At 37.8% G+C, this 14616-nt stretch overlaps 1 protein-coding gene across 1 annotated transcript in view; it reads right to left on the reverse strand.

Moving 5' to 3' along the window:
- The window catches only part of erfl3 (Ets2 repressor factor like 3), a 48789-nt gene that overhangs the window by 12652 nt on the left and 21521 nt on the right, over positions 1–14616 (reverse strand). Inside the window, exon 2 of the mRNA XM_039679520.2 lies at positions 3553–3787. Coding sequence (XP_039535454.2) covers positions 3553–3787 — 235 coding nt within the window. The remainder of the gene's footprint in view (positions 1–3552; positions 3788–14616) is intronic.

Consider the following 14616-nt stretch of genomic DNA (forward strand, 5'->3'; position numbering starts at 1 on the left):
ATCACAGTAATGTGCTGTTTACTCTGACTAAGGTCCACAGAGAGTGGAGAGAGAACAGAGGACTCAAATGAGAAGTTATGTGCGGCTGCTTGACCTTCTGACGAGGGCGATGCAAATATCTCCAACCCAGAACGCAGAGAGGAACTCATGCTGAGAATGATCAAAGGACAAGGTCTCTATCTGACAGCAAATGACGGTCCGCCCCAGTCCAACAATTACCAGTTTCAGGTTTCAAAACTCACGTTGTGCCCCTCTTTGTGAAGGGTTGCCAGATTGAGCAGATTCACCAAATTGGGTTGGTTTTGGTTATTTTTTTTAAATGTGCTTGGGCAGGTGATCCAAATCCTTTATGGTGAATTGGGAACATTTTAAAGAAATTATATAATGAAGATATTAAATGACAAAATTTAATGGTTGTTCAGAGCTGTCCAGAAACATAGACTGTAAAAAATCTGGACAAAGGGTGTGACGTCACCCATAGACTTTCTGAAGAACAGTTTTGAGGCTGTTTATGGGGGGTATGGGCGGCACCATATTAGAAAATCTTGAGAAATACAAAATACAAATGTTCAGAAAGGATACAGGTGGTATGATGTGTTGTGTCATATCATGGCCGAGACGTCAAATTCACTCAGCTGTCAATCAAAGTTAACCGCCCTTATTTGTCATACATTTTATATCTAAATACGATCTAAACTAACGAGTTAGAAAAAAAAATTCACCCCCCTCACAGTTCTCATGCACTCGGAACCTATCGAAAAATACAATAAATGTACATGGGACCAACCTGTAGCAGCATTAATTTATGCTGTGAAAACAGACATTTTAACATGGGATCTATGGATATTTGCTCCCTTTTGGGACCTCCCTCTAGCGGATTTTAGATGTATTGCAGTTTTTTGCACTTCCGAGTAGGCTTCATTTTTCAGATTAGAATGTTGCCGCTTGTCCAGAAACAATATGTAGTCAAATTCATCAAGATCCATAAATGTAACTTCTACTTAACAAGATTTTCAAGGAAGGTTGACATCATAGCTTAGCACAGCTGTCTGCCTGTAAACAGTTTACACTTCACTCTCATTATACTTTCCATTTTGTTAAAAAATACATTTAAGCTCAAAATCTGATTTGGTAAAAACAAACAACAGGCTAAAAATAGAGAAGACGAGAAGTTAGGTTATACTCTAACCTGGATTATCCAACGTAAGTGGAAGAGCTTTTAAGACAGTGTTTATGTCATCTAGATAACTGATGGGAAAAACATAGCAACACATACACACCCACCCACATGCGTTAATCCTTTGGTACACTGATAACATGAGATCTTGTCAATGTTTGCAATCATGCAAAATCTCCTTTTCTAACGAAAGCTCCAACTGTCTCCAAATTGCCCTGGATTACATGATGTGATTCCTTAAATGCAATCCCATTACCAGTGTTGGTTATGTACACTTTCTACACTTTCTACACTAGTTCCAAGTTCAGTTCACAAATTTGAAAATGAACTAGTTCAGTTCATAGTTCATACTTCACAATTTTGAACTAAGTTCACAGTTCCACAGTTTCTTTTTTTCCATATGTTGCTGCAAGCAATTTTTTTTAATTATTGCCACAACCCATATACAACCACAGACAGCAATTATTTTATCGGCGGGCTAAGATTTTTCCCATCCTCACCGACCTTGTCTTAAAATGCGAGACCTCCTCCATGCTTTGTAGACTATATGCTGCTTCTCGTCTTGTTGACACATGCGGCGACCGTGGTGTGACACTGGTGGCCGAATATTGCCAGATTGGGTGTTCTTTTCCCTACATATTAAGGCTTGTTTACGTGTGTTTTAGCTGGGTTTTCGCCTGGAAGGCTCTAAAGAAATCTGGCACCCTGTTGTACGAAGTTAAACTGAGAGAGCGTGCGTTCACAGACACCAGAATGAACACGTTCATCAGGCAGTAATACAGTACGTTCAGTTCACGTTCGTCCCAAAATATGAACGAGTTCATGAACTCTCGTTCAATGAATGCATGTTCAGGCACAACACTGCCCATAATACAGCATTACACACTATTTATGCATAGTCTAGCAGCTCTACTATTATTACCAGGCCTACTCACTGGTAATAATAAATACTTGACAAATGAATGAATCACATTAAAAAAAATATATAATATTAAGAATATAAAAAATATATAATAAGTAACATATGTCAATCAGCAAAAAACTGCTAAAGTACACCAGGCCGTAGTAGTCAACAGCTTTATTAACGACTTCACACTCAGAACCAGCCCACAAAATTGGGAACTGCACTATGCAAACAAATTTTTGGGTGTCTCTGTGCAGTTACTTGATTTGCATAATTGCTTTAATCAATTATGTTTTAAACAACATAGCCAGCACAGTCAAATAAATAATCATTTAAGCAGCTATAATGTAAGTTCTTGCATCAAACCAGTCATTGTGTTTAGTTTATGTCATTTTTAACCTTCTTTTTGACACTTTAATTTGAACACGAATTTAAACAGGCAACATTGTTTAATTGTTCTTTGAAATATGGTTAAAGTGTATTGCCAAACATATTAACAAGCACCTAAATGTATTGTTTTTTTTGTCCAGATGATGAAAGTCGACAGGTTTCTGTGTTGTGTGGACCTCAATGTTCTTTACAAATATCTTATTTTGTGTTCCAAAGTAGAAAGAAACGCATAGAGAACAACATGAGGGAGAATAAATGATGACAAAACTACTATCCTTTTAACAAACAGCACATCCACTCTATTAGTCTAACTGCACTGGATCATCATGAACTGATGGTAATCAATAAAGTGAATGATTGATTAAGTCCAGCGCAGAACCCTTGTGTTGGAGTAACTCCGCTAACATATGAGGTCTGCCCTGAGAAGGTTTCAAAATAAACACAGGAAGTGGATAACCCTCCATCCAATTTGAGGATCAGAGCTGATCTGCTAGAGCAGGTGAGTGAGAGACAAAAATAAAGGTACAAATTAATAAATGCAGATCAGGTCAGAAAATGAAGCGAAGGCTAAAACGGTCAGCTGCTCAGAATACATTCGCCTGTCTGTCCTCTAATGAGATCGGCTCCTGCACAGGTAAATGGACCGGGATTAGTTAATCAGACTCTCCAGCGAGCAGCGACAGGGTCAATCCTATAACGCGACACAAGAATTGGATGATTTCGCTGCTTCTGTTCTTCCACATTTAGACTGAGCTGAAATGAGCCTCGGTTTTCACTGGTCAAACTAAAACTGGACAGGATTGCACAATTTAAAAAGTAAATGGTTAAAAGGTTGGATGTGTTTGTGTTTAAAGCTGAACCATGTTTTGAAATGATTAGCTTATTCTGGTTGGTTAAGAGATTTTTAAAAGAGCCTTTAACTAGCCAATCTTAGAACTGATACGTCTGGCCTGGTTACCGAAAAATCACTTAACCCCAAGCTGCTCAAGGGGGATTGTGCCTGAAATAAGTGTACTGTAATTTGCTCCAGATTAAATGACCTGCTTAAATACAAAGAAAGAAATGACAGAGGGAGTCTTACCTGAGAGCTCTGCTGAGTTTATCGTAGTTCATCTGAGGTTTGCACTTGCGGGCGCCCCAAAGCCTTGCCACCTCATCGGGGTCTTTGATCACAAACTCCCCATAGTCCCCCTGCCAGGCAATCACATCATGATATTCCTCCTTCCTCAGCAGCTCTAGGATAAAGTGCCACAGCTGGATCTGTCTGGAGCCAGGACTGGACTCTGGCTTGTAGGCCCAGTCTGGGAACGCAAACCCTGCAGAGAGAAGAGAGATCAGACTCTAGTTGATATGTCCACATGGAAAGTTGAGAAATATTATTCATTGACTCGTAAGGCCAATGATCACCCCTTCCAGTGCTGTCATCATCCTCTTCAGCAGGCATGTCCACTATATTCTGCACTCTCAGTCTCTCTATATCGTCACATCTCTTATCAACAATCACTTTGAGGTCAGTTTTAAAGTCACCAGCAACGCCACTCTCAATCTAATACAATCTGATGTGTGAAATATCTTTGCATTTTTAGAAACAAGAAATGATTTGAAAGGGCTGCGGAGAGAATGGAGGGTGTCTAGTCACTGAGGGTGAGGATGGGTGAAGTGTGGTCAGGCAGGGTCGGTTTAAGTTGAGGCTGCTAAAGGTCAGATAGGGTAACGGCTCACAGTGGTTCCTCCACAGCTGATCCTCTTTACTTTACACTCAGTTTCACACACACAGAGGCCCTTCACACACACACGGAACTGCTCCTGCATGTTTTTTTTTTTGCTTTGTGTTAACTGTCTGAATTTTCACTAATAAAGCTACATTGAGTTTAGCTGCATTTGCACCTTCATTCTAGAGCCCGACCGACAAAGGATTTTGAAGGCCGATACCGATACAAATATTTGTTGGTTTTAAAATCCGATATTTCCGATATATCGGCCGATATATATATATATTTTTCAGAAACGCGCAACAAAACATTAACAGATTTCCCTGTTACTAAACTTGTTTCTTTTATTGTCACAACAGAACAGACTGATGATAGTGGCATTAGCTAGATTTGTGGTTAGCTAGTCTATGATGAGCCATAATTTAGCAATTATCATACTGCAAATACTGAATAACAGGCCAAGGAGAGATGATACGTCTCATTGCTATAACTGTCACGCGCTATATTAAAGAAATACTTCAGTCACATTGTTAAAAGTTAAAAGGACAGTCAGTCAACTACACTGTAACAACGTAACGTAACTATTACTAGCTAATTCCGTTTCACTTTCGGCTTATTTAACAGCAGCGAAACTGGAAATGATAGTCACAAATTTTGTCATGCTTATTTGAGTTAAGAGAACTGATGGGGATGATCTTTTAATTGTTATTCAAGCAATGTATGTCTCGTGACCAACTCAACAAGTGTTGCCAACAGGGACGGTGTAGAGTGCCCTCTGGTGGACAAACTATACAAACTCCAACACTCATGACATGGTTCAAGTGTTTCGTCCGTTTTTATTTTATTTTTGAAATATTCATTTATCGGGCATTATAACTGCCGATACCGATAGTTTGGAAAATGCCTAATATCGGCCTGCCGATATATCGGTCTGGCTCTACTTCATTCCATTATTCCATTCCTGTATTATAAAATGTATGTTCCGCGCGATGTCAAGGCTCTGTAACACAATTCTAATACATACATTTAGGCATTTGGGATATTTTTTTTATCCAAAGCAAATAACATTTTTGATTTGATTTAATACAATTTTTCATTCTGTCCCAGAGAATCAAACCTACAATCTTGGTACGCTCTACCACACAGACTATGGACACTTTTAATCCAAAGCACTTTACTCAACAACTTCCAACAATTCATAGATTCTTAGTAACAGGCGAAACACTTCGTCTCGATGACTCAACAGATCTAAATTACACACTTAAGTGGTGGTTTTTCCTGTTTTTTTTTTTACCTGCCAACAACCAGAATTGTTTTTCTTCTACAATACAGGAATCCAGTCATGTGTTTACCTAGACTGACTTTCACCTTCAGTAATTGAAGAGAAATACATGTACATATGACATCCTAGAACCTCTACTGGCTCTCAAAACAACACACACACACACACACACACACACTCTCTCTCTCTCTCTCTCTCTCTTAGAGGTTACATCTGATTGCTCCTTTAAGAGGTCAAATGTACCATGCAATAGAGAGCAAAGTCTGACTTTAGACAGGGATCTGGTTTCATCTCTCTCTCTCTCACACACACACACGTGCACACACATGAAAAGGATCCTCACTAAGAAGTTTGAGCTAAATTCAATATGTCTGTCAAACTCCCTGATGAACAATGAAGAGGAGACACCATGAGTCACACACACTCACTCACCAGCAGGCACAGATACAGTTACTGCTCGTTCTCAACACACATTATTATTGATTCACATTCAGATCTACGCATAGAATCACACATATAATTCAACACATCCAGGAGAGTCCTGATTCACGTGTGATCTGAATGAATCTGCTGTGTGAGTCGACTGATTTCTGTGTGTGTCTCACACAGTGGGCGGCTGTTACATATGCAGAAAAGCTAACGACAGTGAGGTCATGTTTTAGGATGAAACCTCTTCAGGCACTCTCTCTCTCTCTCTCTCTGTGTGTGTGTGTGTGTGTGTTTAATCATGCTCCTACAGACAATTATAGAAGGTTCCATCATCAATGCTCTGTAATGGCCCATGTTTCACACCCACATCATATCTCATGGCACCTCTGCATTTCTCATACACACAATATACGTATGTGATACATACGTATGTATGTGCACATTGCAACAGTTCAAAAAGGTTGGGATCAGTAAGATTTAAAAAAGTAAAAAATAAATAAAAAGGACGGAAGGAAGTCTCTTATGTTAATCAGGGTGAAAAAAAAAACTGAAAAAAAGTAATATTATTAAATATTAATACAATTTAAAATAACCATTTTCTGTTTTTAATTTTTTTCTCTAATGGCAAAGCTGAATTTTCAGCATCATTACTATTACTCCAGTCTTCAGTGTCATGTGATCCTTCAGAAATCATTCTAATGTGCTGATTTCTGTTCAAGAAATTTATTTGACTTATTATTATTAGTTGAAAATGGTTGTGCTGCTTAAGTGTGAAATTTATTTCAGCTTTTATTTTACACAGAAATCTTTCATAACAACAGAAATATATTCAGTGTTAATTGGTTAAATTAAATTTGAGTTAAAAAGCAGGTAATTAATTGAAATAATGAACCGAATACACCGTGACACCATTTTATTAAGTTATTAGGGTCCAATGAAATCCATATGAAAGGTTTTATTGGTAACACTTTAGTTTAGGGTCCAATTTCCACTATTAACTAGCTGCTTATTAGCATGCATATTACTAGGATATTGGCTGTTTATTAATACTTATAAAGCACTTATTAATGCCATTAATGCATGACCATATTCTGCTTCCCTTAATCCTTCCCAATAAACTTAACAATTACCTTACTAACTATTAATAAGCCATAATTAGGAGTTTGAGGCAAAAGCCATAGTTAATAGTTAGTTAATAGTGAGAATTGGATCCTAAACTAAAGAGTAATTTAGTGTGAAAAAGTTTTATTTCGTCAAGAATTCTGTTGATTTATGATTTATTACAAATTTACATGAAATGGCGAAATGCTTGTGAAATGAAGTTTGTGTTTATGCCCGGTGCGAGATGCTGAAAACGCCACGAGTGTCATGTATGCTTAAGTATGTATAGTAATAACTTAGTATAAGACTCTTTTGTTCTGGGAAAATGAAATGCTACATCAGAACAACCTTAACCTTTTAATAAACTTTTAAAAAACGTTAATGACACTAAACCTCTAAGTAAATATAGTAGTATATCCAGAAAAATTTCATAGGGCCTTCCTAATGTAAAAATCATTCCAAAATCTAGCTCTAATGTAAAAATCAGGTTGTGTATTTTCTATGGCTTTGGAACCTGCACAGAAATGACAATTTTTTGGTGAGTTTTTGAATATGAATAAATCCATGTGCGTAATGATGAGTTGTGTGTCCCGAGGAGCTGTGCAAGTGTCTTAATAGCATGCTGTGTTGTGTGAGAGTGTATGACCTCATCCCCCCACCCTACTTAACCTTTGTGACCTTCACCCCCTCATACGCCCTCTCCCCCCTTCCCCCAGGGGGAGACACTAGATCCCCATTACAGAGGAGAGAAGAAAGACCCACAAACACACACACACCGCATCAATAATGCAACAACCTGACTACCTTAGAGTGTGTTTTGTTGGGAGATACTCTCTCTGTCCTGGGACGCCCGAGTGTGTGAGTTAAAAACAGAGAAGAAACTTAGAAAGAAGATTGTGAAAAAAAACCACAGCAAAATGACAAAGAGAGGAGATAAGACAAGAAAAAGAAGAGAAAAGAGAGGAGAGGACAAGAAGGAAAAAGAAAAAGAGTGGGACTGAGGAGGGAATGGGAGAGAGGGAAACAATAGAGAGAGGGAAAGGGGGATGGGGTGAGAGAGAGAGAGAGAGAGAGAGAGGGATGAGATCATAGCTCTTCTAGTAGTCTGTTGTCACTCAGGTCAAATGGTCTCTCTCTCTCGCTCTCTCTCTCTCTCTGGCATCGATTTCACTCAAGAATGTAAATTTCACAGGCGCTCCAGCACTTAAGTCTTTACATAGTAAGTATTTGAAGAATTCAGAGAATCCGAGGAAACTACCGTTGTGCTCTGCATAGTGGCGTATTTATATGGGAAGAGGCAGACAGAAAGAGAGTGACACACTTTCACACTTTGATTGTAATAGATTTTAAGACCTCATTCCACATTTTCCTAAAATGTCTGAAAGAGACCAAATGCCAAATTTAAATCTGAACGGCACACCATCAGATTCCAGGCAATTCTCTGATCTCTGGCTGAATCACTTTCTTTATAACAGAGTGCTCTTAATATGAAATTACAGTCGTTTATATTGTATTTTAAGTTTAACATATTTTTAGCATTTATTTGATTTTAAACTGTTATTTTTAAACAATTTCCAAGTGGATTGACTAGTCTGATTTCGTCTGAAATGTAAGTTACTTAATTTTTAATTATTTGAATATATACTGGACTGTTTCATAAAAACAAAAAAAAATCACATTTACAACCTATTTAAAATTTTATACACACTGTTCAAATGTTTGTGGTTAAATATGATTTTTTGGGGGGGTAATTTTTATTCAGAAATGTTAAGGTTAATACATTTAATGTTACAAAAATGTCAAATAAATGCTGTTGTTTTGAACTTTCCACAAAAATAATAAGCAGCACAACTGTTTTCAACATTGAAAACAATAATTTAAAAAAAATCCAAAAATCTGAATATTAGCAAGATTTCTGAAGAATCATGTGACACTGAAGCTTTGCTTTTTTACATTTATATTAAAATAAAGTTATTAGTCTTTTGTTTTATTTTATTGCATTTACTGTATTTTCTGATCTAATAAATACAATCTTGGTGAGACATGGTGAGAAAAAACCTGAAACAATCTGTCCAACCCCAAACTTTCGGACAGTGTACATTATTTTATTAACATTATATCTCTTGTATTTTTTCACAATCTGCATGTGTATTGATGCTCAAGCTAAACTCTAAGCCAATAAAGCACTTTGAAATTAAGAGAGTGAGGGTACGAGAGAGAGAGAGACTCAAAATGACTTATCAAAAAGTTCTGAAGGAGTTTCTGTCAGGCAGCACAGAGGAGGGATTCAGCTGTTGGCTGGGGAAAAAAGCACAACAAAGACGGCTCTTTCTCGCCCTCCTCTTTTCTCAGATGGGAGCTGCCAAAAAATCGAATTTGTAAAATAAGGATAGATAAATCAAATTCATCACGTTTTGAAGGCTATCATTTTATGCCGCTCTCCAAAACTCCTGAAGCCTTTTCATCTGTTTCCAACAGGACTAAATGAGCAGGACTTGAAAAAAGAACATCATTGCCTGTGATTTCAGTGGCAGTAGATCTTCATGTAAAGTACACTGGACCTGTGACTGTTCCCTGGTCTTTTTCACACCTCTGCTGAGACTGCGAGCATATGTGTGTGTGTGTGTGTGTTTGTGTGTATGTGTAAACTGATAGAAAATAACTTGGCGTGAAGAGAAAGGAGAGAGAACATCAGTGGTTTAACACTAACAGGTGAGTGTTAGGGCTGAATATAGCACAAAGTCAGCATTCAAAGTGAGTGTTTTGAGTGTGGATGAGCATGTTTAGACCAGAGTCTTATTCCTTTTCTATTAAAACTTTATTTTAAAACCAGTCTACGCACGAGACCTGAACGTTTGTTTATTAAAAATTTCACATGATTTAACTTAGTCTCTTCCATTACAAGATGATGTTACAAAACTATTTAAAGGGATAATAACATACAATTTAAACTTATTATTCATTAATAAGGTCTGCTTATAATGTTACTAATGTTTTTTTGTGTCACAAAGAGAATTTGATTTTTTTGTAATTTTTTAGAAAAGCTTTGCTTCTGCATCTGAAATGCCCCCTTCGCATGTGAAATGAGTTGTAACGGCTTATGAGTTTGCTGCAAATACAGTTTCTGACAGTGCAAAACAGCCCTGAAAGCCCTGAAATGAAATGACTGAAATTATATTGGATCTTGTTAAAAATAAAAGTTGCAGTGTGACAGATGCGCAAAAATGTGCAACAGCAGCACTGGCAAACTGTTGGTGGAAAAGAGCTGGCTACAAAACATAATGAACTGATATCATATATAAGGCAAGAAAAAAAGTGAACGGGGTGGAACTATAGTGCCGTTTAAGATTTATTAAACAGTGTGTATTACAACCAATTAATGAGAGTGAACACACATATGAAGAGGGTAGAATGTAACTCTCCACTGTAAACACTCACACACACAAGAGCGGTTTCATTATGTGCCTTGAGGAACGTAGAAATTAGACCAGGGGGTTAGTGGTGGCCTTGAACCTCCAAAAATAGACATAAACACTGAGGTTATTGTTTGAGAGAGAGAGAGAGAGAGAGAGAGAGAGAGATGGAGGGGGAACGACAGAAAGCGAGAGCAAATGAAAGGATGAAATAAAAAGTTACGGGGTTACAAAAAGCTACGGGGTTTCACTGTAACTTTCTCACTGTAAATTTCTTCCTTCACACACCAGTACTTCTCCAACCAGTTGCAGCTCTTTCAAAGAACCAAGAAAGAGAGAGAAAAAGAGGGTGGAGAGTTGTGCGATTAAAATAGAAAATGTTTGCATAATTTCTCTTTAAAGGTGCTAAATGTCACTTTTCCTCTAAAAAAAAAAAATCCTTTTTTTATTGCCTGTGTGTGAAGGGGTTGTAATCACACATTACAATGATCCACTTGTCGGGTTTTGCTATTACTTCTGAAGGCCAATATTCCTATTTCTATGAGAGGTCTCCGGGTCGAATTTTCTGCGAAATCCATCGGATGTGACGTGCATGTGCACTCCCGAGCCTCTCTCCTTTTTTTCTATGCGAAGGCACTGCAGCTGATGACGGGGAGTCTGATAACACCCAAAAAATGACCTGCCTCCTGCACAACACACACTAAAACACAAACTCCACATAAATATAAAAAACAAAATAAAAGGAAAAATGTATATGCTAAAGCTCGTCAGGCCAAATGTGAATCGGATCGACTTAGGACGAAAACACCGATCAAGATCGGCAGAGACCTCCGCTATTTTTATTGTGATAAGTTACAAGTTTTTAGATATGCTGAAATAATGGTAAACTGTAAAGGTAAACCACAACATATGCGACATGAAATGAATACAAAACACTGTTCCAGGATAACAAAAAGTAGGAGCTTTAGGATGTAACTTTTATTTTATGTACTAGATCTACTGTCTAACGTCACTCCTCCCACTACTATCATATTGTTTATAACACACATTTCCAGACACGTTCAGTACAGTAATGTTACTTCCTACAATGGTACACTGAAATTGTTCAGTCTAGTTCACGAACCGTTTTCGTCATCAAATTTTACATTCGCATATGTTGACATTGCTGATTGTGAAAGATACACGAATAGTTAGTGTAATACCTAATGCTAGATAACACCACAAATGTAACGTTATCATGGTACGAGCATGGAGCATTAGTTCAACGTCAAGCTGATAAAAGTAGTTTTATTGTACTATTATTGTAACGTTGCAGTGGGAGTTTACATGAGTTTCCAGCATGTTTTGTGATGCTTTCTCCAGTTTGTTTAAAGTCTCAGTGTGGCCGTGTACCATGAGTGCTCGCTCTTGTGTTCGAGCACGTACAAGAGCACGAGCGCTCTTGTAAAAATTGGTTGCAATCTGAAACATCACCGATAGAGGCCGCTAAAAAATACATATATAGCACCTTTAAATTCCTGCCAGCAAAAACACCAGCGCAATTTAGCCCACCACAAAGAAATTCAGTCATCATTTACTCATCCTCATGTCACAGCCGTAAACAAGTCTTGAACATTAGGGGGTAAACCAAAGTTGTTGTTTTTTCTTCTTCTTTTTTTTTGTGAGTGGGGAGGGAGAAAGGGGCATTTTTTTATTTAAAGGAATGAAATTAAAGGATTAATAGGGTTAAAAAGGGAATTTTATAAGAAAAATGCTACATTTTTCTTATCGCCTCAAAAAGGCTAACCACTGGATATTAGACAACTGTTAGTTGCTGACCATTTATATGGTAAAACAGTTTCAAATATTAAAGCTGCAGTCCGGCGTTTTCCTCGCCAACTCTGCAGTCATTCGCGAAATTATCAACTTTACGAGAGTTGTACTTCACAGCGCAGATGAACACAGCGTTTAAGGAGACTGTGAAGCTGTCAATCACCGTGCCGGTGTGGATACTGGCATTCAGAATCACAGATTATTATTTTGGGAAGTATGAGTAAGTAAGTAGAATTTTCACCGGAAAATGTCATCTGAACTACTAAGAAACTTCCTCTTTTGTTCTGGTTCTGACATTGCAGTAAATTGCGCTGATTAAATCCAAGAATCGCTTATAAGTTATCATATCACGCACACTGTGCAAATTATACTTGGTTTTCAAATTGTTAATGTTAACAACGTAAGCAAGAATTGCATGTGTGACTACATGTAATGTCCTTCCGATATGTATCCTTGTTTTCGCATGGTCCGGTTGCAGTCTCTTTTTTCTCTAGTCACTCCGAAGTCCGAACGAAGTCTTTTGCATTTTACAGCGGGTGAATCTGTTGTCACTAGTGATTGTCGTTTGAACCTTTCTGGATCCAAAATATAAGTCGGATAATATCAATTGCTGTGAGAAAAGGCTATAAATCTCAACCTCCAACATCCTCACACGCAATAAAACTTATACTAACCGAGACTAACCTTCTTTATGTGTACAGATGTGGTGTAATGACGCAAAGACAAGCTCGAATCTCCCGCGGAAATCCACCAGTACCACTGGAATTAAAAACATATTACAAGCTTTCCGCTTTGAATCGAGCTACGGCAAGCAGATAGTTTTGAACACTGGCTGGTTATGTATTTTCTCAATTTTGCATTTTGGATCATTTTTAATTCCAAATAAGCTACGGACTTCAGCTTTAAGTGTTTAGCTACTTACATCTTACCACACACTCTTTCACTGTTAAAACTAAAGCTGAACGTTGGAGTTTGTCCCTCTTTTCCATCTCACTTTTTTGATTGTCCGAAACGGCCTTGTGCATTTTACTCTCACTTTAAAATGCAAATATTTTGAATTAGCGGCAATTCGGTGTCGGCAGTTGCTTGAATGGTGGGTTCTTATTATTCTTAATGAAAAGCACAACAACAAAGTTTTTTATTTTTTATGTTCTCTAACTGAACTAAATGATTTTTATTATTATTAAAAAAAAAATCGAAATCAACGATGGGGGGTGGTTCACATGATGTAATCGGCCAGCCAAGTGATGTAATCTGTGTGCGGCTGAACACGGTGTAATACCGGTAACAGCCTTTTAAGAAGTTGAGTAAATGATGACAGAACTTTTATTTTTGGGTGGAATATATTTTTAAATAGCTAAACATATCTTTCTTCACACACACATATACTTTACGTGTTGTAAGTGTTGAGAATGTGCAATATGGGTACACAGGGGAGAAGTGGAGCATCCCAGAGCTCAAAGTATATTTGTCTTCTCATCCTCCGATCATTACCCTTCTATTTCTCCTCTCCATCTCCATCTCTCTGAACATCACTTATTCACTCAATCCCTTGACAAGAGCCACTCGTCCCCTATCACTCTCTCGCTCATTTAAATTACCATCTAAAACTTCTCACACTCCTGCAGTCAAACACTAACATGCTATTTCCACTCTCTCTTTTTAACTCGCTCACTTATTCTCTCTCACACACACAGTTTTTCATGCTTTCAAGATAATATTTACTATACCCTACCTCTAAACCCAAACTTAAAGAGATATTTTGGATTTAGGGGTGTAAATAATTTAATAAATAAAATTAATGAAATGAATTCATGAGAATTCTGTCATTATTTACTCACCCTCAAATCGTTCCAAACTTTTATTTTTGGATGAAATATCCCTCTAACCCTCACACAAACCTTGACAAATCGACATTATTATATGTAAAGCAAAACATGATTTGTGTATCTTTCCAGTGAGGACCACATAAAATGTCCAAGTCGGTTCTCGACATGTTTTTAATACGTTTGCAAGGGCAAAATTTGACCCTCACAAGTCACACACATACACAGCCTCTCGCCAGTTGGTGTTAATGTTCCGACAGGTAGGTGAGAAAATGAGAGCTCAGCCCTCCCACCTTAACACATTACTGCTCAGAGTGTGTGAGTGTTTGTGTAAGACTTTTAGAGGACCCATTACTTGCCCCTGGGGAACCCCTTTTCACGAGCTCGCTTCTGTCAAACAATGCAATCATGTTGAAGATAAGAAATATCAGCCAAGTGACGCAGTCATCAGACGAGTCATTGACAGGTTATATCACCCCTATGTCACTAAGTATTTCAGCACTGTGGCTGAACGCCTGTAATGCAGGAGTAGTAGGGTTAAACGCACTAGAGAGTTACAGTAAAGCGTGT

This window comes from Pimephales promelas, chromosome 12 (assembly GCF_988280905.1).
Source record: "Pimephales promelas chromosome 12, fPimPro1.hap1.1, whole genome shotgun sequence".
NCBI lineage: Eukaryota > Metazoa > Chordata > Actinopteri > Cypriniformes > Leuciscidae > Pimephales > Pimephales promelas.